The 26750-nt window shown below is 47.4% G+C and overlaps 1 protein-coding gene across 1 annotated transcript in view; it reads left to right on the top strand.

Annotated features, from left to right (window-relative positions):
* Positions 1-26750, top strand: part of Obscn (obscurin, cytoskeletal calmodulin and titin-interacting RhoGEF) — a 138335-nt gene that overhangs the window by 33038 nt on the left and 78547 nt on the right. Inside the window, 17 exon segments of the mRNA XM_035448275.1 lie at positions 3506-3781; positions 8431-8706; positions 12335-12610; positions 16818-17093; positions 19129-19407; positions 19548-19814; positions 19934-20203; positions 21049-21315; positions 21671-21937; positions 22123-22232; positions 22331-22484; positions 23219-23323; positions 23710-23976; positions 24227-24496; positions 25014-25280; positions 25377-25643; positions 25727-25993. Of these exon segments, the coding sequence (XP_035304166.1) occupies positions 3506-3781; positions 8431-8706; positions 12335-12610; positions 16818-17093; positions 19129-19407; positions 19548-19814; positions 19934-20203; positions 21049-21315; positions 21671-21937; positions 22123-22232; positions 22331-22484; positions 23219-23323; positions 23710-23976; positions 24227-24496; positions 25014-25280; positions 25377-25643; positions 25727-25993 (4161 nt within the window).

Genomic DNA, 26750 nt, shown 5'->3' with positions numbered 1-26750 from the left:
GATCCATTCACTCTCAAATCTGTATTTACCAGGGAAGCATGTTTTTTTGAACACTGCATACAAATAGTTCAATATTAAAACAATTAACATATTTTAAAATATTTTTAGATTTATTTATTTTAGTTTACACATATGAGCACTGGGCACCATGTGGATGCTTGGTGTTACTCATAACTGGAGTTACAGATGGTTGTGAGCCACCGTGTGGATGCTGGAAATTGAACCTGGATCCTGGGCAACAGCATCAAGTGCTCTTAATCACTGAGTCATCTCTTTAGCCCTGGATCTTATTTTTTTAAGCCAATAGGCTACTGTGTTAGAGAGTTAAGATTGTTTAAGTTTAGGATTATTATTGAGACGTGTTTTCTGATTCCTGTGGTTTTATTGATAATTTTCCTGGTTGTTTTGGTTTAGTTGGATTACTGTTAATTCTTTTTTTTGGAGGATTTTTGGAGACAAGGTTTCTCTGTGTAATGTTTTTTTTTTTTTTTGGTTTTTTTTTTTTTTTTTTTTTTTTTTTTTTTTTTTTTTTTTGGTTTTTCAAGACAGGGTTTCTCTGTGTAGCTTTGGAGCCTATCCTGGCACTTGCTCTGGAGACCAGGCTGGCCTGGAACTCACAGCGATCTGCCTGCCTCTGCCTCCCAAGTGCTGGGATTAAAGGCGTGCACCACCACCAACTGGCTTCATTATTTTAAGAAATGATTTATTTTGATTTTTTGAGTGTTTGCATGCGCATCTATACATTGCATGTGTGCAGTGCTCACAGAGGCCAGAAGAAGGCATCAGATCCCCAGGAACTGCTATGTGGGTGCTGCGAACCAAACCTATGTCTTCTACAAGAGCAGCCAGTGCTCCTACCCTCTGAGCCACCTCACCAGCCTCTCATTCTTTCTTCCACCTTCCCCCTTTATTTTAATGCAGACTCACAGTTTACTGAATTGGTCACAACCGAATCTTCTCAAAATCTCCTCTCTTCATCCACTCTTCTAATGAAATTTATTAATTCATGTGCTGTTGTGATTAGGACTTTTTTTCCTCCCCCAGTGCAGGATTCCTGTTAGAATGCTATGCAGGGTTGGCAGGGTTACGAGTTACTTTAGTTTGTTTCTCTTGAACTGTCTCTTTTTCTTCTGATTTTTAAAAGATAACTTTGTTGGAATAGTCATCTTTGCTGGTAGCTTTGTTTTTAGTTTTATTTTTTTAGGGCATGGAATATATCATTTTCTGTTTTCCTGGGGATGGGGGTTTCTGCTGATATATCTCAGGTAATTCTAATGGCTCTGCCTTTTAAAAAAGTTACTACATTTTTAAGTTGTGTGTGTGCATGTGCATGGTGGCACACATGTAGAGGCCAGAAGACAAGTGCAGGAGTTAGTTCTCTCCTCCATGTGCATTCTGGTGACTGAACTCAGGCTGCCAAGCTTGGCAGCAAGTACCTTTATTTGCTGAGCCAATTCATTGGTCCTCCTTACAGCTCTTAATAGTGGTTCTTTTTAAGACACATGTTGTTTCTTGTTGAGTTTTAGCAAGTTCATTATGTATTGTGGGGCGATTCTCTGGCCATGTTTATTTGGGGTTGTAAAGACCCCATGTGTTCTGATGTCCATTTCTTTCTCTAAATTTGGGAAATTTGCTGTAACTTCATTGAACTGGTTTTCTCTGCCTTTAGTTTGTATCTCATCTTCTTCTGTACCATAGACTCTTAGGTTTGATCTCTTCTTGTATGTAGTGATCGTGCTCACTTTTCTTTTCTTTGCTGCTGTTTGGCCGAAGTCTTTCCTTGTGTCCTCCATTCATGGTAGCTATTCTTTCATAAGCTTGATTAACCAATTTGTAATGCTTTGCAGTGTGTTTTAATTTTATTAATTGAGCTTTTATTTTTTATTTTTTTCATGATCTCCATGTCCTTGCTCAGCTTCTCATGCATGTTGCTGGCCGTCTTTTCTGTGTTACTGACTTCTTATTTACATCCAGAACTGATTTCCTTGCCTTATCCATATGATCGTTTGGTTACTACTTGAAGTCATTGACTATCTTTACATGCAGACTTTAAGTTATGTGTCTATCATATCAGCTATTTTGGCGTCTTTGAATTCAGTAACTGAGGCGTTATGGCCTTTTGGAGATGTTGTTCTGTGTTGCCCTCTTATGCCCAAATCATTAGACTTTGTAAGAGAGTTGAGAATGACTTCTAGACCACAGAGTGGGGTAGCGGAAGCACGTCCATGTTTGCATGAGCGGTGACATTTTTAGATTTACACTCATGTCACAATCACCCTATCAATTCCAAATCCTACAAGGTAGGCTGACATACTGTGAAAATTAATAACATTGTGAAGAGACAGTGAAGAAGATAAATGAATACATTCTGGAATAACTGAAGGCAATCAGTTCAAATGCAGCAAGAGATGCCTCTGTTCAAGTGGGAAAACCTTGAGGCAAACCACTGTCAAAAGATCAACTTGGGGGCACTTGCTATACCAGATGCCAAGATTCTTCAAAAACTCAAATAACCCAGAAATCGAGTCCTAAGATGGGAACCAAAATGAGTCCTAAACAATTAAGGGTGTGCTCAGAATAGCCTGTGTATAAGCAGATCTGCCTCTTCCCCAACCCTGATGCCCTGTGAGGTGCCCAGAACAGAGAGCAATGAAATCATATTGGATGTGCTCCTTACCACCAAGGAGCCAACTGCCTGTGGTTAGAAGTGAAGGTAAACAGGACCACAGCAAGTGTTACAGGTTATCTGATATTTTCCAGGTAATAGCAGATTCTTGAGCAGGTCATAAGACAAATGGGTATCTTTGTCTGAAGTGAAACTAGCTTGTTGCGTTATCAGAATACACCACAAGAGTCAAAGATTATGAGGGCTGTCATGACAAATATGAATGCCAACATGTTAGCAGAGAATTATACAAAGAGATCCTGAAAGGCATATAAAACCACAGTGCCCTTGAAATTAGGCAACACACTGGAGCGTCAGTGTGGAGTAGCAAACACTAATTAATGACCAAATCCTCAAGGTCCCTCCTCTCAGGACCAGGCAATAAGGGCCACAGATTGTCTAGGGAGTCCTTTGAATACAGCAACTGAGGATTTTTGGAGCAGGCAAGAGAGTGGAGCTTGGGAAACTCTGTGAGGATATGTCCTGCTCAGTCCTGGGGGAGACTTTCCACTGTCGCTGTTGAGCAGGTGCACAGGTGTTCTGTTTTGAGCCACAGCTCCTCCTCAGAGGAGGCTTGCTCAGACTCTGTTATAGAGATCCCAGTGGAGCAGCCACTGAATCTGTGTCAGGATGAACTGGTTTTATTCCAAGAGACTCCAGGGCTTCTCTGGGAATAGCTAGTGCAGAGCATGGTGTGTGTGTGTGTGTGTGTGTGTGTGTGTGTGTGTGTGTGTGTGTGTGTGTGTGATTGGCCATCCAGCCACCCATTCAGATTCTTTCCCTATGGCCTTCCTGACCTTGGCAGTGTCTCTGACCCTGTGTGCCCTTGTCTATTTCCAGAACCTAAGGTCGTGTTTGCCAAGAAGCAGCAGACACGCAGTGAGGTGAAGGCAGAGGCAGGGGCCAGTGCCACACTGAGCTGTGAGGTGGCCCAGGCCCAGACTGAGGTGACCTGGTTCAAGGATGGCAAGAAGCTGAGCTCCAGCTCAAAGGTTCGAATGGAGGCCTCTGGCTGTGAGAGGAGGCTGGTGGTGCAGCAGGCGGGCAAGGCAGATGCTGGGGAGTACAGCTGTGAGGCCGGGGGACAGAAGGTCTCCTTCCGTCTGGATGTCACAGGTCAGTTTTTGGAAAGCATTGATCTCACTCATTTGAATGAGAAGCTAAATAATAATCTGAAGGACCCTGGCACTGCCACAAGGAGCTTGCCTTCTGCAAGCTTCCCATCTTTCACATTCTGTGTTCACAGGCATGGCTTGGCTGTGTGAGCAGATATGGATGTGATTAAGTCAGGGGAGCTGTCTTTATTTTCATGTGGTAGCATTTGTCACCCCAAAACATCCCAGGAGTTCTCTGTGCTGCTTTTTGGTGCTCAGGGATATTTGTGGCTCTTCCTGGTGTTCAGGATTGGGGTAAGACAGACATGTCACTCTGGGCTCTGTAAATGTCCAAGTGTCTGCAGGTCCTGCATGCCCTGACCCAGCAGGGACATTCATGTCCACAAGAAGCACTGCCATTCAATTTAAGTAAAACTAGGGAAATTTTGATCTCCTAATCGTAATTGGATTTTCTTGCAACAAAAGCCGGCTTATGGTAGTTTTGGGTACCTGGCTACATCTTCCTAATTTCTGAGATGGAGAGATCTCTGTGCATACTGCAGTGTAGGTCCACATTGCATCACAGCGTCTGGGTGTGGTAAGGAAAGAGCAGAGGCTTGTGGGTGTGCTGAGAGAGAATAGAATGCCCTCCTCAGGGGAAGTCTTATTTTCTAAAGGCAAGTTAGAAAACAATTCAGGATCAGTATTCTTGGAGCATCATTTAGAAAAAGAGAATGCATTACTCATATTTTTTTTCCATAATAAGGTGAGGTCCTCTGGGGGGGGATGGGGGCGGTTTTCTGTCCACAGTCAGTGTTGATGTCACAGAATTCCTTAGGAGTTCATCTGTCTGCACCTTCCCCACTCATCAGACAGAAATCTGAGACGTGCATCCATCTTCTTTCACTTAGGTGTCTTCTCTTACCTCTGGGTGTCACTAGATAAAAGTTTAAGTATTCCATCACTAAGAAATGGTTTATGAATAAACATATCAACAAAATAAAACAAAAACAGCAAAAAGAAAAAAGTCTTGTATCTTAACTACATTTTATTTTCAGAGAATATGAAATAAAAAAATAAAACCATTTGGCTATTTTCTAGAAAGGTGTATAAAAAGTGACACAAAAGAAAACAGAAATCTGGAATAGTCCAAATGTCTTTTTGAAACAGAATCATAAAAACCAACTTATTGTAGAAAAGTGTGTTAGTATAGGAGCCTATGGATAAGTCATACCAAACATTATAGAAGGTAATTATTAGTTCTGGTGCTTTTATTGCACAGCAAGATGATGATAGTTGACAATAATGCACAGTGCATTTCAAACAACTAAGAGGATTTAAAATATTCTCACCACAAAGAAAAGTAGTTGGTAAGTAGATATATTAATTATTATGTTTTAATTACAACGTAGATAGGTTATTGAAACATCACATTGTATCATGTAGTTCAGTGTTTATTGATTAAAAATGAAAAAAGGAACCAATGAGATGGGTCAGAGGTTCTTTATTTTAAGATTTATTTACTTTATGTATGAGAGCTCTATCTGCATGAACATATGCCAGAAGAAGGAATCAGATCCCACTACAGATGGTTGTGAGCCACCATGTGGGTGCTGGGAATTGAACTCAGGACCTTTGGAAGAGCAGCCATTGATCTTAACCACTGAGCCATCTCCTCAGCCCTGGGTCAGAGGTTCTTGCGACCAAGCCGGATGGCATGATTTTGTTCCCAGGACCCAGTGAGCCACAGGCCTCACCTCTTTGAGGCCTTAGGACCTCAGTACCTCCACATCAAGGACCAAAGTTCCATAACATGAACCTTGGGAAACATACCGAATCCCAACAAAGCATGGAAGAAAGGATTCAGGCGACTGTAGTAATAGCAATATACTATGTGCACTGTGTGCAAATGTTTTACCACAAAAAATGATGTGCACATGGAAATGTTTCTTTGTTAGTTGTAATTGTTAACTTGATTCTCTTGGGAAGAGGAATTACCCAGAATAGATTGGCCTGTGGCCACATCTGTGAGGAGTTGTTTTGGTGGATGATTGATGTGGGAGGCTCCAGCCCACTGTGGGTGGCACTATCCCTATGCAGGTGGCCTGGGCTATGACAAAAGCTAGCCAGTGGAGCTAGAAAATGAGCCAGTAAGCTGCATTCCTTCATAGTTTGTGATTTCTGTTTGAGTTCCTATCCAAATTTTCCTCAGTGGTAATTGTGACCTAGAAGTGAAAATGTAAGCCAAATAACCCTTTCCTCTCCAAGTTGCTTTTGGTCATGGTGTTTATTACAGCAAAAGAAAATAAACCAGGATGTGATGGACATTTTATCTAGCTTTACTTAATTGTTCAATGCTGTGCTATATATCAAGATGCCATATTGTGCTCCACAAATGTGTATGAAAGGTGTCAGATACAATAGAGGACACTGAGACAGAAATCGTTCTTTGAGGCATTAAGATTTATTTGACACCACAGACAGAAAACAGCATGATAGGATTACTAAACATTTTTGAGAGACAGCAAGCTCTACACAGATGGATATAAATAAGATAGATTTTGCAGGTGTCCAGTCCCCATCACCATCTGAGCATTTCTGTGGGATGGGTTGAAAATGACAGGGAATTTCTCAGCCTAGCTCCAGTCAGCACACTCAGGAGGAGAACTGTTAGTGAATAGTTGCTGTGTTAGTTACAAGACCAACACAGAAAAATTGAATGTCTTTAATAAGAGAACCGCAGGGGCTGGAGAGATGATGGCTCAGTAGTTGGGAGCACTTGCTGCACTTCCAGAGGACACAGTTCAATTCCTAGCACCCACATGGTAGGTCACAACCATCTGTAACTCCAGGCTGGTGGGTATATGATTCCCTCTTCTGGCCTCTATGGGTACTGCATACATGTAATGCCCAGACATACATGCAGGCAACACACACACACACACACACACACACACACACACACACACACAGAGAGAGAGAGAGAGAGAGAGAGATCTGGTTTTATGAATCTTAGATTTATTTGTGATTCTAGAATTGGACAGCAATTTTTCTGCTCCAGAACATGGGCAGGTTATGTTTACAGCCAAAGAGGGAGTCACATACAGAAAAGGGAAGCAAGGTAGAGACAGTCTGATTGCTTTCAGCTGGCATCTGTTTTGTCTGACAATACTAGAACACTTGCCTACTTGTCACAAGAGTAACTTACAGGCTGATCACTTTAAGGTAAATTAGAGTTGAACAAAAAAATCATCTAGACCAAATTTAATCCAGTTTAATACAATGAGACAACAGGTTCCCATTGCAAGAATGGTTACTAGGTAATAAGAATATAGATAAATGCAGAAGGAGGCTGTCTTAGTTACTTTGCTATTGCTGTGAAGAGACATCGTGACCACGGTAACTTATAAAAGACAACATTTAATCGGGGTCTGACTTACAGTTTCAGAGGGTCAGTCCGTGACCATCATGGTGGGAAGCATGGCAGAAGGCAGGCATGGCACTTGGAGCAGTAGATGAAAGCTTATATGTTTTTGCAAGATGGAGGCAGAGAGATTAAAACTTGCCCTGGTGTGGGCTTTTGACGCCTCAGAGACACTCCCAGTGACACACTTCCTCCAACAAAACCACACCTCCTGATCTTTAACAAACAGTCCACCAGCTAGGAACGAAACATTAAATGTGTGAGCCTATGGGGGTCATTCTCATTCAAACCACCATAGAGGGCTATGCATAAACACAGCCTCAGCTGTCCATCTGCCACCCCCTTAGTCTTTCTAAATCTGTGTGGAATGTGTGACAGGACAACATCTTGACAAATGGCACAACGAACATTTAATCGTACATGGAAAACACTGTAAAATTAGAATAGCAGCTCAGATTGCACACGTTGACTCCAGGTGGGTTATCGACAAAGGGTAAAAAGTGACAGTATGGAAATTGAAGGTGATGTCATGGATTGCTCTATGGTAAGGGCTGCAGGGTGAGCATTCCAGAAACACAAGTATCCTCATCAAAGCACGAGCTGGGTACATTGGACCATGTGGAGACTAAGCACACTGATCTAGAAGGACCTTTACCAGAGGAGTTAAAGACACAGTAAAAAGATATGAGGATAGTAACCTCCCATATTTTGCCAAAGTCATAGCATGTCACCATCCAATGAGCAGTGGCTGAGGAGTGAGCAAGAACCTTGAGTTATGACACCACAGTGCATATGCTCATGTGACCAGAAAGATCACAAGCTTGCCACCATCAGGACCCGGCACGTGTGGTCCAGGCTGCCCTTCAGATACAGCAGCTGATGACTGCAGTGGGACATGACGGGGAACCTCAAGGACTCTCAGACTTTGTGGGAACACACCTTACACAGTCCTATGGGAGACCCTCCATTGTCAGGGAGGGGCAAGTGGACAAATGTGACTAGCAGACCTTCCCAGTATGAGCCTAGGAATGAGCACAACAGCTCTCCTGGAACAGCCTGTGTGGCAGTGGCAAGCTGTGTGCATATATTTTGGTTTTGTTCTGAGAGGGACTGTGGCTTCTCCTTGGGTCAGTCAGTGAGAAACCAAGACAATATGCTGTCCTTCCACTGTATATCCAGGACTTTCACTTGTGTGGCCTTCCTCATTGAGTCTATCTCTGACCCTGTGCATCCCCATCTGTTCCCAGAGCCCAAGCTGGTGTTTGCCAAGGAGCAGCAGGCATGCAGCGAGGTGAAGTCAGAAGCAGGAGCCAGTGCCACACTGAGTTGTGCAGTAGCCCAGGCCCAGACTGAGGTGACCTGGTTCAAGGATGGGAAGAAGTTGAGCTCCAGCTCGAATGTTCGAGTGGAGGCCTCTGGCTGTGAGAGGAGGCTGGTGGTGCAGCAGGCGGGCAAGGCAGATGCTGGGGAGTACAGCTGTGAGGCCGGGGGACAGAAGGTCTCCTTCCGTCTGGATGTCACAGGTGGGTGCTGAGACACTAAGTTGACCTTGTAGGGGATTCCATGCCTGGCTCATGCCCAGGGTTGACCCTGGGATCCTGTTACACCTGGCTCATGCCCAGGGTTGACCCTGGGATCCTGTTACACGCTATCTCTTCATGTCTCCCCCTTTCCTGTCCTCATGTTTAGAGCAGTGTTGAGCAGGACATGGAATGGCAAGAGTGTCTCAGGAAGGTCATCTCCTTCCTATATACCCAGAGAGATGTTCCTAGGTTGCAGAGTTTCATCTTTGTCATGTTTTTGTTCCTTCCTGGAGCCTTCCTGGTGTTGCTTGGGTCCATTTTTTGGCCCAAATGAGGCCAGGCATCCTCACTCGGGATCTGTGTCCAGGATGCTCTGAGCTGTGCTCCTATATACACCAAGAGCACTCTCCCGTTCAGTGCTCTCAGTGGCTCCGAATGTGACCAGGGAGTTTTACCTCCTGTTCATGCTAAGAGTCATCTCCAGCTTGGGCTTCAGGTCACCCAAGGGTTGGTGCCTTTCCCATGGAGCCCTTCGTGCACTCCAGTGTGGCAGTGCCAGCTTCCGTGTTTTACGAGAGCACCTGTGCAGGGAACCAACAGCACACTGTTCTGTATTATGTCCCTCTGAGCAAATCTCATTTTTCTTGTGCTTCAACCAGAACATTACACATGGAATGCACCTCTTAAGAATATGTTTTATACATTCAAAAATGTCAAGGGTTTGAAGCTCACTCTACAAATGACAGTTCCTGTCAGGGAAGTAGCCCTTGTTCCACAATATTCCTCTTATCCATAGAATTGCCCAGGAATCCAGGCATCTGTCTCTCCCTCTGGGGCCCACCGAGAGTTCTGTGAGCTGACATATTTTTTCCTCCATGAGAAACATTCAACCTCAGGAGCTAGTGAGGTGGCTCAGCAGGTTAAGGAACTTGCCACCAAACCTCATGACCCTAGGTCAATCCCCCCAGCCAACCTAGTGGAAGGCAAGAAGGGATTCCCACAAGCTGTCATCTGACCTCCACACATACATGGTTTCATGACACACACAAAATCAAAAACAAATGCTATGAAAGACAAGTTTAGCCTGTAAGGGTGGCTTGAAGTTCCCTCTGAGGCACACTGCATGGCAGTTTGGGATTGTTTTCATGAAACACTTGTGGTTGTGAGGATCAAATGAAGGACCTCGGATGGCAAATGATTGGAAGGGACTATGGTGTGACTTTATGTGTATAAATTTTAAGATTTGCATTGAATTGGTCATTTTCTTACAACTATTATCAAAACTTACAGATGAAAAAAACAGGGAATTCATATAGCCCTATGGCCCTTTAAGTTGATAAACACTGGTTTCAAAAAATGTTATAGGAGAGGGTCTGGAGAGATTGTTCAGCTGTTAAGAGCACACACTACTCTTGTGATAGACCTGGGTTCAATTCCCAATGACAGGAATTGACAACTCTCTGTAACTTCAGCTCTAGAGATTCTGACTTCTCTGACTCTGTGAGTGACACACACACACACACACACACACACACACACACACACACACACACACTCACCCATATACACTCACACACATACACACACTCTCAAATACACATTCACACAATACTCCCACACTTGCACACATATACACACACATGCACACAACACTCAATTTTTTAAAAATATAAATATTGTAAGACAATAGTTAAGATAAATTAAAAAGATTCTGGATGCAAATAACTTGTGTAATGATCATTTCTCCAGAATTCAAAAAGTATATATATACTTTCTAACTCACTTTATGTAGATAGTACAATAATGAACAAAATGACAGATATTATTGAAAACCAAAAGTACAAGCCAATCTCTCACAGATGCTGAATGTTAACAATGTTAATTGTTAATTGAATGTTAATAGAATGTTAACGAGCAGATTGGGGCAGTATGCTAGGAGCTGAGGATACTGGGGTAACATTAGTCCAGGAATTCAAGGTTGGCTTAATATTAGAATGTAGAAGACACTAAAATATATGATGCTGGGAGAATTAGAGCTGGAGAGAGGGCTCTGTAGTTTAGAGTGTTGCCTGCTCCTGTGGAGGACCTGGGTTCAAGTCCTAGCACCAACATCAGCCAGTTCACAATCTCCTGTAACTCCGGCTCTAAGGGATAAGTAGTCTCCATTAGCACTGGCACTCATGTCACACACCAACACACACACACACACACACACACACACACACACACACACGCACACACTTAAAATTAAACAAATATACATTCTAAAAGTTTTACAAAGGAGCCAGGCACACATCTTTAATCCCAGCACTTGGGGTCAGAGTTAGGTGGATCTCTGTGAGTTTGAGGCCAGCCTGATGGAAAAATCAAAATGAAGTTCTAGAGTAGGCAGGTTTGCATATGATATATATATATATATGTAATTATATATTATTATTTATATATAATATATAATGTATATAATTATAAATATATGATATATATTTATATATGATGTACATATTATTACATATGATATATATTATGTATATATATATAATTTTTATGTTGAATGTATGTGGCTCCATGATACAGCTCTAACACAGCCTCTCTAAAGCCCCAGCACCAGAAAAGAAGAATCTTTTGAACTAGTAATAAAAAGAGGCTTCCTAAATTTTACAATGAGTGCCATTGAGAGCCCAGGGATCATACTAAACATGCAACCATGAGTGATTTCTCTTTCGTTGAAGATTGCAGAGGGACTTAATGAACCACACATGGCTGACATAAAGCCCTAAGGAGGAGTTCAAATTAAAGAAATAGAATATACAGAAAGGTGGATGTCATAGATGGTGTGATTACCATTTCTGTATTGAAACTAGCCGAAAAGAGTGGGAATGATATATAAAAGAATTGTGATAGTGGGCATGTTGGTGCACGCCTTTAATCCCAGCACTTGGAAGGCAGAGTCAGGTGGATCTCTGTGAGTTCAAGGCCAGCCTGGTCTACATAGTGGGTTCCAGACTAGCTAGCTGTCTCAAAAACAAAGAACCAAACAAAAAATAACAACAACAAAAAAGAATTGTCATAACTTCCCAAGTGTGAAGCTCCTCATTTGATGTCTAATGACACACATTCAGGCTTCTGAAGGGGAATTTACTTCAGGAAGACAGTGGAGAGGGTATTAGTTGGTGGTGAGATAAGCATGGAAAATCCAGAGAGGCCCAGCCCTGGTGACTGTCCAAGAGACTGTTTTCTGAGTGTGTGAGCCAACAGATTTATGAAGAAAGAATTCACCTGCCAGATGTTAAAAGTTATTTTTATACCATCTATCCTGATGGTACAGATCACCTCTTCAACATAGCCCCAGATGATACTCACAGCGAGTACATGTGTGTCCTGACCTACTGTCCCCTTTTGCCAGAGCATCATATAGACTATGTCGTGGTATCCTTTTGCCTCAGCAGTAGTCAATGTGGGGGAACTGTGGTTTTATGCTGAGAGGTACTCAGGCTTCTTCTGGGCACAGTGAGTGCCATGTCTGGAGGGTGTTCTACTCTCCAGCTGCCCCAATCAGATCTTCTCTCTCCATGTGACCTTCCTGACCTGGACAGTATCTCTTACCCTGTGCATCCCTGTCTGCCCCCAGAGCCGAAGGTGGTGTTTGCCAAGGAGCAGCAGACACGCAGTGAGGTGAAATCAGAGGCAGGGGCCAGTGCCACACTGAGCTGTGAGGTGGCCCAGGCCCAGACTGAGGTGACCTGGTTCAAGGATGGCAAGAAGCTGAGCTCCAGCTCAAAGGTTCGAGTGGAGGCCTCAGGCTTCGAGAGGAGGCTGGTGGTGCAGCAGGCGGGCAAGGCGGATGCTGGGGAGTACAGCTGTGAGGCCGGGGGACAGAAGGTCTCCTTCCGTCTGGATGTCACAGGTGGGTATTGAGGCACTAAATTGGCCTTGTGGGGGTTCAGTGACCGGCTCATGCCCAGGGCTGACCCTGTGCTCCTTCTGTTTGGCTCTGTCTGTTATATATTGTCTCTTAATGTCTCTCTCTCTCATCCCTTGTGCTGAGCCTGTCTCTGAATGGGACGCATGTTATCTCATGTGGCACTGTCTGCATGCATGTTCTGTGGCAGTAAGTGTGTAGAGGAACCAGGAACACAGGGCTAATGGATAAGGGTGAGCGACACATGTCTCTGAGCTGTAGAGGTCTCTCTTTGAAGCAAACTTTTTTCCCCCCTCTGTCAGAACATTCTGTTTAATACCTCTTAGTGATTTTAATGAATGCATTTAGATTTGAGAATGACTGTGAGGCTCATGCCACATCTACAAACCGTGAGAGATGAGGTTCCACAGGGATAGCTCCACTGGGAAAGCCAACTCCTTCCACAGAATCTTTTTATCAGTTTGGTAATGTGGCATTCCCTGCCCAGCACTGCTTGGTCTGTGAGATGACGCTGCCCTACTGTTCAAAGAGACTTTAAGTGTTGCAGAATGGGGTGTGGTTCCCCACCCTCTGAGGTTCGTTTGCTATTGTAGTGTACAAAAGGGCCAAATGGAAGACCCATTGGGAATCTTTTTGACAAATGATTTTAAAGGACTATGACATCAATTTTTGTAGGTAAGTTTCAATAATTTCTTGGCTAATTCCTGAAAAATTATTATAAAGCTTAAGAAAAATGTCCTAGGAATTCAAATAGTTCTGTAACCTTTTATTTTTAATTTATGATTTTAATATGATACATATTCTCTCTCTCTCTCTCTCTCTCTCTCTCTCTCTCACACACACACACACACACACACACACACACACACATGTTTTGTGAGGCAGGATTTCTCTGCATGGCTCTGGCTGTCCTAGAACTCACTCTGTAGACCAGGCTGGCCTAGAACTCAAAGATCTGCCTGCTTCTGCCTCCTGAGTGCTGGGATTACAGGTGTGTGCCACAACTGCCCAGCTAATATATTTTGTGTTGTGTGATATGTGTAAATATGACATGTGTGTGTACATGTTCATGTATGTGAATGTGGGCATGCATATGCCATAGTGCCTGTGTGGAGGTCATAAGAGGTTAATTCACCTCCGAGGCAGAATCTTTTGTAGTTCATCACTTTGTTCGCAGACTGTCTGACTCACAGCTTCCTAGGATTCTCCTGTCTCTGCTTCCCACCTTGCTGTAGGAACACATGTAGGTTACAGATGTGTACTACAGCATTCAGCTTGCATGTGGGTCCTGGGGATTCAAGCTTTGGTCCTCATGTATGTGTGACAAGAACTCCATCTGCAGAGTCATCTAACCTAGTATACTCATAACTTTTTAAATAAATGAAACCCTGCTTCAAAATAAGTCATAGGAAAATAGTCAAGTTCTGTGAATTGTGAGATATTCTGTGGTCCCACAATTCTTCTAGAGACTCAAAGGGAATATATGCTGCCAATGTTCTTTATGTTGACAATACAGTGTTAATACTAAAATGGCAGTGTTAAAAGTTGAAACCAACAGACATTCTCTTAATGCACACTGAAAACATCTATACAAACTTTTGGCAGAATGAATGGAACATTAGCTAAGATCTTCTTAGTATGCCGGGATGACGGTTATCATCCAGGAATGAGAGGATGGTTTAACACGAGAATGTGAAAGTTAATGTGACAGTAAGATTTTTTAAAAAGAAAGAAAAATTTCATGTATTTAACAAATGCAGAACAAAGTGTTTGACAAAATTTTAGATCATATATCAAAGACAGTTTAACATGTACTCATGTAAAAATGTCCTCTTGGTGGAGGTGTGGCTCTGCGATAGAGCCTTGGCCCTGCAACCCTGAGACCTTGGCCCTACAAAAAACAAACAAACAAACAAAAACAAACAAACAAACAAAAAAACCTGTTGGCTTAGGAATAAAGAATGGCTTCCGAAATCTCCAGAAGGGTGCTCCTCGGAGCACCAGACATCATCAAGAGCTGCAGCCATGTAAGCTTTCTCTTCGATGATGATTTCAAAGGGTCTCAATGTAACAATGCATATCTGTGGTGATATCTTGCTTGTACAAATCAAGCCTTTCTGGGGTCCGAGAATGGAGCTTGCCACTAGATAACCATAGAGATCTGGAGGTCTGTACAGACAGAATTTGAAGACGGAGTTTCTGTCTTGCCTGGTCCCACAGCCATTTAGTTCCAAATAAACACACTGAGGCTTGTATTAATTATAAACTGTTTGGCCGATGGCTTAGACTTCTTGCTGGCTAGCTCTCTCTTAATTACTAACCCATAATCTATGTATTTCTACATGGCCTTATCTTACTGGAGAATGCCTGGACATCCTACCTTCCCAGTAGCTACCTGGCATCTCTCTGGTGGATCCTCTCTGTATTCCTCTCCCCAGCATTCTCCTAGTCTGGTCATCCCACCTATCTTCATGCTTGGCTACATCCTGCCTGTCCATTGTCTGAAACAGCTTTATTCATCATCCAATAACAGAAACATATATTCACAGCATACAGAAGGACATCCCCATCACATATCCAATATGAAACACCAAGGAAGAGCACAAATTGAAGAAAACACATTTATGATAATGGTAGATGTTACAGATGATAGGGTTACATGGTGGAAAAGAATAGCTCAAAAGAACTCAGGCAACATCATGTCATGGTTCTGGTTCCATTGTAGTGAGGCATGGTTAGGCCGTTGAGGGGAACTTCTGTTAGGGGGAATAGAGAGGAACAGATTAGTGGTGTGATAAACCAGGTATGCTTATTAAAAATCAGTTTATTTATTTTACTTTTATGTGTATATGGGTATTTTGCCTGCATGAATGGCTTGTTCTCTACATGTGTGCACAGCCCACTGAAGCCAGAAGAGGGGCATTGGCTTCTCGGGAACTGGAGTTATAGATAATTGTTAGCTGTCCTAAGGGTGCTAGGGATTGAATCCGGATCCTCTGGAAGAACAGCCAGTGCTCCTAACTGCTGAGCTGTTTCTCCAGCCCTAGAGAGATATTCTTGATGACTATCAAAGTGAGGATCTTTTGGTGTTGTCAAAATTGACAAGATGATTCCAAGACCCAAGTAGAATCAAAGGAGGCATGAAGACAGACTACTTCATCTGCTAGATGTCCAAGGTTGTTTTGATGCTGTTGTACTGGAGACAGTTGCATGCCAGTGTAGGTGTGGGCAACAGATCCAGAAGTGGAGTAGGGAACTTGAAAACAGACCTGAGAATAGTCAGGCCTCCCACCCTTCCTTTTCGTGTATTTTGACCATGGCTCTGGTTGGAGGCATGGAAAAGAAAGTGCTGTTAGGAAAATGGTGATGCAACCCCACAGCGGTACACGTCAGTTCATGAAGTACAGTAATGCTGGATGTGTTCCTCACTCCACAAAGATGCTGGTACCCAGTGGCAGCAGACTCCAGTGAACAAGCTCTCGGTGGACACTGTGGGTTATATAAGACTCCGGGATAATATTACTTGAAAGAATATAAATTCACTCAACATGAAGAACAACATCACTTTCCCTTCTATGGAAACTGTGTCCTGTAACCTATGATATGCCTTGAGAGAAGAAAAAAGGTCCATGGCTGACAAGAAGACACTAGTTCATAGTAGTCAGAGCCTCAGCATGTGAAAATATGTGGTATGCATAAAAGGGCAATGAAAAGGCACTATTAGTCACTAAATAAATGTTACGATAAGGGGGACCAAGCACTAACAGCCAAAACCAGATTGGCCCCTTCCTGGTGAGGCATCAGGACAAGGTCAGCCCCTTCCTTGACATAGCAGCTGACATTGCTCATAGCAGGCAAGGGCATGGGGCCTTAGGCACCATCAGCCGTGGTGATGATAGTCCCTGAACAATGCTATTGGTGGTGTTCTGTTGTCATGGAGGGGCAGAGGCACATAAGCTATGACCAGCAGTCCTTTCCTCAAGGAGACTTGCAACAGACACTCTCTCACATGTCACACGCCCTTCTCCAGGGTTAGTGTTCTGTGTCTGATTTTGCAGTGAGAGGCATTGGAGTTTCCAGTGTGGAGCCTGGAGGAAGTTCTGTCCTCCAGCTGACCCAGTCAAGCTGTTTTCCCATGTGGTCTTCTTGATCTACACAACGTCTCTGACTCTATGCATCTGTCTGTTCCCAGAACCCAAGGTGGTGTTTGCCAAGGAGCAGCAGACACGCAGTGAGGTGAAATCAGAGGCAGGAGCCAGTGCCACACTGAGCTGTGAGGTGGCCCAGGCCCAGACTGAGGTGACCTGGTTCAAGGATGGCAAGAAGCTGAGCTCCAGCTCGAAGGTTCGAGTGGAGGCTTCAGGCTGTGAGAGGAGGCTGGTGGTGCAGCAGGCGGGCAAGGCGGATGCTGGGGAGTACAGCTGTGAGGCCGGGGGACAGAAGGTCTCCTTCCATCTGGATGTCACAGGTGGGTGTTGTGACACTAATCCCTGTGTGGAAATGATGACTGGCTCATGACTGATCCTGTGTGTCTTCTTCACTTTGCTCCTTTGTATTTTAGGCCATGGTACATCATGACTGACCATGGCTAACCCTATGCTCTCTCCCCCCCTTCCCATCCCCATGTTTAGTTCAGTGTTGAGCAGGACACTGAATGGGAAGTGTGTCCCTGGACGGCCCTTTCCTTCTTCAGTACGTGGAGAGATGTTCCCAGGTTGGGGAGTTTCATTTTTGTCATGTGTTTGTTCCTGCCCAGAGGAGCAGCTCTGAGCAGACACTATGGATTATTTAAGATCTTGTGATATATTATTTAAATAATATATAATATAATATTAAGATATAAATCCACTCAACACAAATGAAAACCAACACTTTAATCTCTGATGAAACCTTACATTAGTGTATCTTACATCTGACACATAGCAGATGGGGAGTACTGTGAACACTGCGGGCACAGCCTTAGTATGTGAATACATGGAGAGTGCCTGAATCTGACTATGAATAGTTAGGGCAGAAGCAGTATTAGCCATGGAGTAAATGTCACATCGTGGAAGGTCAAGCATTAGTGGCCAGGACTGGGAATGGTCCTCCACCTGGTGAGGCATTGAAAACTGTAAGAGAACCCTCCTATAGCGGGGTGGAATGCATAGATGAACTGTAGTTTTGTGCTGAGAGGTGCTGAGACGTCTTAGCCCGTCAAGCGCAGAACCTGGAGGCTACCATATCCAATCTTTCCCTCGTGTGGCCTTTCTGACCTAGACAGTAGTAGCCAATTTCAGACAAACACCATGGCAACAGGCTACAGGACTCCAAAGACAATCTAGGGCCTGTGTGTCCCCATCTGTCCCTAGACACCAAGGTGGTATTTGCCAAGGAGCAGCAGACACACAGTGAGGTGAAATCAGAGGCAGGAGCCAGTGCCACACTGAGCTGTGAGGTGGCCCAGACCCAGACTGAGGTGACCTGGTTCAAGGACGGGAAGAAGCTGAGCTCCAGCTCAAAGGTTCGAGTGGAGGCTTCAGGCTGTGAGAGGAGGCTGGTGGTACAGCAGGCGGGCAAGGCAGATGCTGGGGAGTACAGTTGTGAGGCCGGGGGACAGAAGGTCTCCTTCCATCTGGATGTCACAGGTAGGTGTTATTGTGTTCAGGGCAGAGATGCAGCTGACCACTGCATCTTATCTGGTTCTCACAGCCCTGTCTCTGTTCCCTTTATTCCTCTACTGTCCCCTGGCCTCCACTCTGAGGACAGAGCACCTTTCTTATGTATTCCTGATGTCTCCTGTCCACCTCCATCTCCTTCCTCATCACCAGTTCTGTTGGGCTGACTTCTTGAGGTGGAAGAGCTGTTAAACCTCAAGTTTTTGGGAAAGGGCCCTTGTTTGGGTGGGGCCCTGAGTGGACCTTCCTGCAGTTCTGAGTCCCCGTGGGCTGTCAGTGTTCTGGCCTGAGGTCAGGAACCTGCTTTTCTTGTTGCAGGCCCATGGGCCCTAGATTGGCTTTGGAGTCCTGTAGCCTGTTGCCATGGTGTTTGTCTGAAATTGGCTACTACTGTACCTGCCTAGCTGTATTTGTCCTTAGCTGTGGCCCTTGACACACCCACACATCTCAAGCACATGGTCTTTCATGCGTAACTTTTGGGTGAGGCTCTGCTAAATCATCTTGTCTCCTCTCACACCCACCCTAACTTTTGCCTATAGTGTTCTGGCCCCCAGGCTATCTTCCCAGACAGTCTCTCTGGACTTCCAGTCTCATCCAAGGTCAGGCCAGTCATACTCTGGAGTGCTAGCTGCCTATTCTTCCACAGAATTTTGGTCTGTGGGCTGAAGTCTCCCTGGAGGGCAGGACTCCTGGGTTCCTGGTTGGGACAGTGCTGGTGATGATGGCCCTTTAGGAGATCTAATGTCCTCGCTGGCTGAACAGAGGGGCAGCAGCTAGCAGTCACTGTTGGTGGAAAGTCATGTGTGAGGGTCCTTACTTCTGTGCCTACATACTTCTCAGAACCAGAGCCTGAGTCCCAGATTCCAGAGAAACCCAGCCGCAGGGAGCCTCTGGTGGTCAAGGAACATGAGAACATTGTCCTGACTGCCACACTGGCTGCACCTTCCGTGGCTGCTGTGACCTGGCTCAAAGATGGTGTGGAGATTCGCCGCAGTAAGCGGCATGAGGCCACCAGCTTGGGTGATACCCACACTCTGACCGTGAGAGGTGCACAGGTGCTGGACAGTGCCATCTACAGCTGCCGTGTTGGCAAGGAATGTCAGGATTTTCCGGTTCAGGTAGAAGGTAAGAGACTGGATCTCCTCCGGGATCCCTGTGTCTGCCTCAAAGACTAGTAGGTAGTATCCCACAGTGGCCCCATAATGGGGCTCAGGACACATGGCCATCTGCACAGGGTACTGGGTGATACCTTCTTCTATCCTCAGAGGTGGCCACCAAGTTCTCCAAACCCCTGGAGCCTGTTGAAGGGGAATTGGGTGGCACTGTGAAGCTGGTCTGTGAGCTGACCCCAGAGCAGGCTGAGGTGATATGGCGCTGTGGGAGCACACAGCTGCGGGAGGGCAAGCGCTTCCGGATGACATCTGAAGGGCCTAGGCGCACACTGACCGTGTCTGGCCTTCGAGAGGATGATGCAGAGGAGTATGTGTGTGAGAGCCGTGATGACCGAACCAGCGCATGGCTCACTGTCAAAGGTACCCGTGGGTGAGCTAAGGTGGCTTCCTGGGGGAGAGGTCCTTCCATGAGTCTGTCTCGGGTGTGTCTCTGTGGAGCCCCTCTCCCATGGCCTCTTAAGAAGACTTTCCCTCTGCAGTTCCCCGAGTGGTCAAGTTTACATCTGGATTGAGCGCCGTGGTTGTAGAGGAAGGCCAAGAGGCCACCTTTCAGTGTGTTGTGTCCCCCAGCGATGCAACAGTCACGTGGTACAAGGATGGCACCCAGCTGCTACCCAGCGAGAAGTTTATTATGGCACAGAGTGGGGCCACCTGTAGTTTGACCATCTTAGGCTTGACCCTGGAGGATGCAGGCCACATCTCAGTGGAGGCTGAAGGTGCCTCATCTTCTGCCACCCTCCGGGTCCGAGGTAAGCTGGGAGCTGACAGGATTCTCAAGATGTCCAGTGGTTGCTTCCAATAGCCTTTCCTTCCACATGAACTGATGAGGCAGCCCCATACTGCTCACTTGTGTTGGGCTGATCTGGTTGGTCTTGGGGGACATGAACTCTTGTCAGCTATAGACAGAAGTGATTTGGTGGGGAAACTAGGTACTGTCTCTTCAAGTGTACTTGGTAAGAGCAGGGATAAGACTGAGACAATCCAGAGAGACCCCTTTCTGGAGAAAGTGGTCTCTGGTTGAGTCTGCAGTGGCAAAGCAGGAGGGAGGCTGTGATCAAAATCTCAAAAGCAGGAGGGATGGGTGCACTTGGAGAGCCAGGACTTTATTTGAAGACGTGTCGGGTATGGCAGACTCTTGAGTGTAGGAATAATGAAGATGGGTGGACCGCCCAGAAGAGGGGTGTGATGGGACAGCTAGGCCCACACTGGAACCTTTGTCCTCCTCATATATCTTAACACGAGCAAGTGTCCTGGGGTCTTGTTAAAGGGAAGACAATTTAATAGTGGCTGAGGGCTTGTGGAGAGGCCCTACTCAGATGCTGAGGCTGGCTGTTGATGGTATCTGACCACAGTTAGGAGTTCTGCAGAGTTGATTGGAGCAGGGCAGTAGGGCTTGTGAGGGGGGATGGGACTGAAGAAGAAACAGCCTTAGCTTCCTCCATACAATGCACGTATGTAAGGTGTGCAGTTTGGGCCTTCCCTGCTTGAAGCAGGACTGCTCATGTGGTGGGGCTCTCTGGCCTAGACTCCAGGTTGGCTTAAGGGCCTGAGAAGGCCCCAGATGGCCAAGATGACCTCCACTCTTCTGTCTCAGAGGCGCCAGTCCTCTTCAAAAAGAAGCTTGAGCCCCAGACGGTGGAGGAGAAGAGCTCTGTGACACTGGAGGTGGAGCTGACACGGCCCTGGCCTGAGGTGAAGTGGACACGGAATGCTGCAGTCCTGGCGCCCAGTGAGAATGTGGAGATCCGCGCTGAGGGAACTCGGCACCGTCTGGTGCTGCGCAGTGTGGGCTTCGCTGACCGTGGCTTCTTTGGCTGTGAGACACCAGATGACAAGACCCAGGCCAAGCTCAATGTAGAAAGTAAGCCCTGGGATTGGGACCTCAGAAGAAGAGGGGGACTCCCCCAGAAGTGGGAGATGTGGCTTTGTGTTGGCTGTGAGGAGGAGTGGGGTTTCCTTTTGGGGAGGTAGGCAGTCATCCTGGTTCTGGCAAGTGGATCCAAGGAAGGAAGACATGGAGGAGGATGTAGAGGGTCAGGCCTGGGGGTCAGCTGGGGTTGAGGTAGAGCTGGGTGGAGGTGGTGACTGGGGGTGAATGCCTGGGCCCTTACTCTGCTCTGTAGCTTCCGGGGAGGTAGGCTGAACCCACATCTGTGTCTGAGTCCTGGCTGGTTGGAGGGTCTCAGTTTCCTAGCTCACTGGAGTTCGTCTGACAGTGCGGCAGGTCCGGCTGGTCCGAGGTTTGCAGGCTGTGGAGGCTAAGGAACAGGGTACGGCCTCCATGGATGTGGAGTTGTCCCATGCTGATGTGGAGGGCAGCTGGACTCGAGATGGCCTGCGACTTCAGCCTGGGCCCACATGCCGCCTGGCTGTACAAGGCCCTGTCCACATCCTCACACTCTCAGCACTGAGGCCACAGGACAGCGGGTTGGTGGCCTTCAGGGCTGAGGGCGTGCACACGTCTGCACAGCTCATAGTTACTGGTGAGTATGTGAAGGCTGGCAGCCCCACTCCAGAGCACACCTATTTCATTTCCCTAAGTGGTCCAGGGAGGCAAATGGGACCAGGCAAATGGAAAGTGGAACCCCCCTTGTGAGACTACACTTAGCCCACCTTATCAGAAAGTGCCTCCTAGCTCCATGTCTTCCTTCCCTATATCACCTGTTAGAGTTGCCAGTGAGCTTCACCCGACTGCTACAGGACGTGGTGGCTACCCAGAAAGAGAAGGTGACCCTGGAGTGTGAGTTGTCAAGGCCAGTGGATGTGCGCTGGCTGAAGGTATTTCTCTCTCCTCCGTTTTCCCCTGTGGGCATCCAGGAGGCAAACCCCTTCTCCTGAGCCACTCTAGTGCTTGACTGGTCCTCTCTGCCCCACAGGATGGTGTGGAGCTGCGCGCAGGCAAGACCATGGGCATAGTGGCCCAGGGAGCCTGCAGGAGTCTCATTATTTACCGGTGTGAGATTGGGGACCAGGGTGTCTATGTGTGTGATGCTTCTGATGCTCAAACCTCAGCCTCTCTGAAGGTGCAGGGTGAGTACTTCTCAGGGAGGGCAGGGAAAGTTGGCAGCTATGAGCAGTGCTTTCTTGTACCTCTGCTTCCCCGAGCCTGTCTGCAATCTGGTGGATGTGCTGGGAGTACCCTACGTTTCTGGGCATGCCACCCGTATAGGTCAGTGTTCTGTTGCCGTGAAGAGACACCATGACCACGGCAACTCTTATAAAGGAAAGCTTTTAATTAGGGCTGGCTTATTGTTCAGACGTTTAGTTTATTGTCATCACAGCAGGCCACAGCAGACATGGTGCTAGAGAAGTAGCTTGAGAATTCTATATCCGGATCCACAGGCAGCAGGAAAAGAGAGACACTGGGCCTGGAATGAGCATTTGAAAACCCAAAGCCCACCCCCAGTGACACGCTTCCTCCACACCTCCTCTCTAAGCACTCAAATATATGGGCCTATGGGGGCCATTCTTGTTCAAACCTCCTCAACAGCCCTCTCTCTCTTCCCCCAGGCCGCAGTGTTCAGATTACAAAGCCACTGGAGGATGTGGAGGTGATGGAGAAGGAGGGTGCCACCTTCTCCTGTGAGGTGTCCCATGATGAGGTTCCTGGCCTATGGTTCCGAGCGTCCAGCAAGCTACGGCCCAGTGACAACGTGCGCATCCGGCAGGAAGGTAAAAGGGCAGGAGGGCTGCGGAGCAGCACGGGTGGGTTCCCCAGGCTGCTCTCCTCTCTCTCAGCAGGACTGAGTGTCCTTTGTCTCTAGGGAGGACGTACATTCTTATCTTCCGGAGGGTGCTGGCAGAAGATGCAGGGGAGATCAAATTTGTAGCTGAAAATGCAGAATCAAGAGCCCACCTCCGAGTGAAAGGTGAGGAGGGCTGAGGGGACGACAGGGACTGGACACGGTGAGCTGGACCTTACATACAGCTAGCCTGTCACAGGCCTGGGGTGTGTTAGAACCCACCTCTACCACCACTACAGGGCAGCAATGACTCATGAAGAGGGTAGAGTATGGTCTCCTCAGTGGGAAGAGAAGGTGCAAAGACTCCAAACTCCACTTTGCTGGTAGTCAGTTGTACCCAGCAGATTCTAGATTAGCCCTGGGTGGGACACTTGACTTGGCTGCCTGCTGGCCCGGTGGAAGGCATGGACAGCTGGTTTGGAGCAGAGGTTAGTCTCTTGGCTCCTAGGAGGTTGCCAAGGCAAAGCTTCCATCCAGGTCACCATCCTGACCCCACCTGACTGTGTCCACAGAGCTGCCCGTGACCCTCCTGCGCCCACTGCGGGACAAGATTGCCATGGAAAAACACCGTGGTGTACTTGAGTGCCAGGTGTCCCGGGCCAGTGCCCAGGTGAGGTGGTTCAAGGGCCAACTTGAGCTGCAGCCTGGGCCCAAGTATGAGGTGGTCAGCGATGGCCTTTACCGCAAGCTGGTCATCAATGACGTGCAGCCGGAGGATGAGGATACCTACACCTGTGATGCCGGTGATGTCAAGACCAGTGCCCAGTTCTTTGTGGAAGGTATGGGATAAAGGGGTGGTGGACAGTCCTCTTGGGTTTCTGGGGGAGGACTTGTGGTTTCTGTGGCTTGTTCTGGAGATTCTGGAGGCTGCCTCCTCTGAAAGGGGTCTGAGGGGGGACACCCAGGCAGCTGGGGAAGGATGCTTAGCTACATGGTAGAGAGAGAGATAAGAAGGAACAGACAGCTTGTAGGATGGGGACACAGGTCCCTCTTGTAGGGTTTCACTGGTAACTGGCTCCTCATCCACAGAGCAATCCATCACTATTGTGCGGGGCCTGCAGGACATGACAGTTATGGAGCCTGCCCCAGCCTGGTTTGAATGTGAGACCTCCATCCCCTCCGTGAGACCACCCAAGTGGCTCCTTGGTAAGACTGTGCTCCAGGCAGGAGCAAACGTGGGCCTGGAGCAAGACGGTACTGTGCACCGGCTGACACTACACAAGACCTGCTCTACCATGACCGGGCCCGTGCATTTCACCATTGGCAAGTCTCGCTCCTCTGCCCAGCTCGTTGTCTCAGGTTAGCATATGGTATGGGGCAAAGCTGAAGATGGACACAGCTCAGAGATGTAGGTGGCCATAGTTCAGGGGCATGGGTGGACATGGCTTGGGGCAGGATATAGGAACTGTGGCCAGGCATAGGTGGCCCATGTCAAAGCAATCATGCTTGGGCTCAAGGCTGTGGGTGGACACTACTCAGCGGTTTGACAGAGTGTGGAGCAGATCATGGGCATGGGACGGCACATGGCTGGGCTTAGGAGGAGCAGGTATTGGGGATATGGATATGGTCAGAGGCCTGACAAGTAGGATATAGGCACTCAGGCATGGCAGGATTTTGGGCCAGGGCAGTATGGGACAGTATATGTTGGCTGGGATAGAGGTGTGTGAGGGCAGTGAGGGGCATGTGTATCACACCCCCAAAGGAGGTGGCCAGGCACATTGTAAGGGCTGTGGATGGGAATGGCTTGGCACCGAGTCTAGGCAGGGTGGTCTGGTTTCTTGTGGCTCCAGCCCTGCCTTTGCATTGTTCTCTCTAGACATTCCTGTGGTATTGACGCGGCCGCTGGAACCCAAAGCAGGGCGTGAGCTACAGTCTGTAGTCCTGTCTTGTGACTTCAGGCCGGCCCCCAAGGCTGTGCAGTGGTATAAGGAGGACACACCTCTGGCCCCATCAGAGAAGTTCAAGATGGTGCTGGAGGGCCAGATGGCAGAGCTGCGCATACTCCGTCTCACTCCAGCTGATGCTGGGGTCTACCGGTGCCAGGCCGGTAGTGCCCAGAGCAGTGCCGAGGTTACTGTGGAAGGTAGAGAGCTGGGAAGGAGGGGAGGGCAGTGGGCTCCACACCAGGACAGGGGGTGGCTGATAGTACAGAGCTGAGGTGGTGGTGTGTACCTTGCAGCTCGGGAGGTGACAGTGACTCAGCCACTGCAGGATGTCGAAGCCACGGAGGAAGGTCGGGTCTGCTTCTCATGTGAGCTGTCCCATAAGGACGAGGACATCGAATGGTCACTCAATGGGGTACCGCTGTACAATGACAGTTTCCACGAGATCAGCCATGAGGGCTGTCTCCACACACTGGTGCTGAAGAGTGTCCGGCAGGCTGACACAGGCACTGTTTGTGCCACATCCCCCAAGGTGTCAGTTTCTGCCCGGCTAGTGGTCAGAGGTGAGAAGTCCTGTGGAGTCTGTGGGGTGCCCTTCCCCTGGGTGGGCACAGGCTCCCCTCACCAGCCCATACCATTCCTCCAGCAAAGCCGGTGGTGTTCCTGAAAGCACTGGATGACATATCTGCAGAAGAGCGCGGCACACTGACCCTTCAATGTGAGGTCTCAGACCCTGAAGCACGTGTGGTTTGGCGCAAAGATGGTGTGGAGCTGGGTCCCAGTGACAAGTATGACTTTGTACATAAGGCAGGCACTCGGGGCCTCACGGTACATGACCTGAGCCATGAAGATGCTGGATTGTATACCTGCCACGTGGGCAGTGAGGAGACCCGGTCCAGGGTCAGTGTGCATGGTGAGTGGCCAGGGCTCTTGTGCAGGATGGCGGTCTCAGGGTTTCTATTGCCGTGAAGAGACACCCTGACCATGGCAACTCTTATAAAAGAAAACATTTAATTGGGTCTGGCTTGCAGTTTCAGAGGCTTAGTCCATTATCTTCCTGGTGGGACATGTGGCATGCAGTAGGCACACATGGTGCCAGAGAAGTGGCTGAGAGTTCTGCCTCTTGATCCTCAGGCAGTTAGAAGCAACTGTCTACTGGGCATAGCTTGAGCATATGAGACCTCAAAGCCCGCCCCTACAGTGACATACTTCTCCAACAAGACCACACTTCCTAAGAGTGCCATTCCCTGTTGGGGGGGTATTTTCTTTCAAACCACCGCAATTGTGTTAGGCCTTCTATCTAGAGGCTCCAGGCTGCTCTTCAAGACTTAAAGGCTCTTCTGTGTATCCAGGAGGTAGCAGAGAAGCTGTCTGTAGCACATGGGCCTTAACGTAGCCCTTTGAGGTCCAGGGGCAGGCAGATGGGTTAAGGAACCTTTGTCTACAGAGCCTCACAGTGTGAGACTGGTATGGATCCCTTCAGATCCCAGACATTTGATCTGTACCATGTGTTGGGATGGAGAGGAAATTGGCCAGGCATGTGTGGGACACTAGAGGTGAGGCCAGGAGACAACCTGTAAAGGGCTCTCAGGCCAAGGGCGGGTGTCCTGTCCTACAGGTGCAAAGGTCTACATGCCATCTATGGTCCCATTCTTCACAGAGCCCCACAA

This window comes from Cricetulus griseus, chromosome 7 (assembly GCF_003668045.3).
Source record: "Cricetulus griseus strain 17A/GY chromosome 7, alternate assembly CriGri-PICRH-1.0, whole genome shotgun sequence".
NCBI lineage: Eukaryota > Metazoa > Chordata > Mammalia > Rodentia > Cricetidae > Cricetulus > Cricetulus griseus.
The sequence above is the reverse complement of the archived record's forward strand: the minus strand, read 5'-3'. Positions and strand labels throughout refer to the sequence as shown.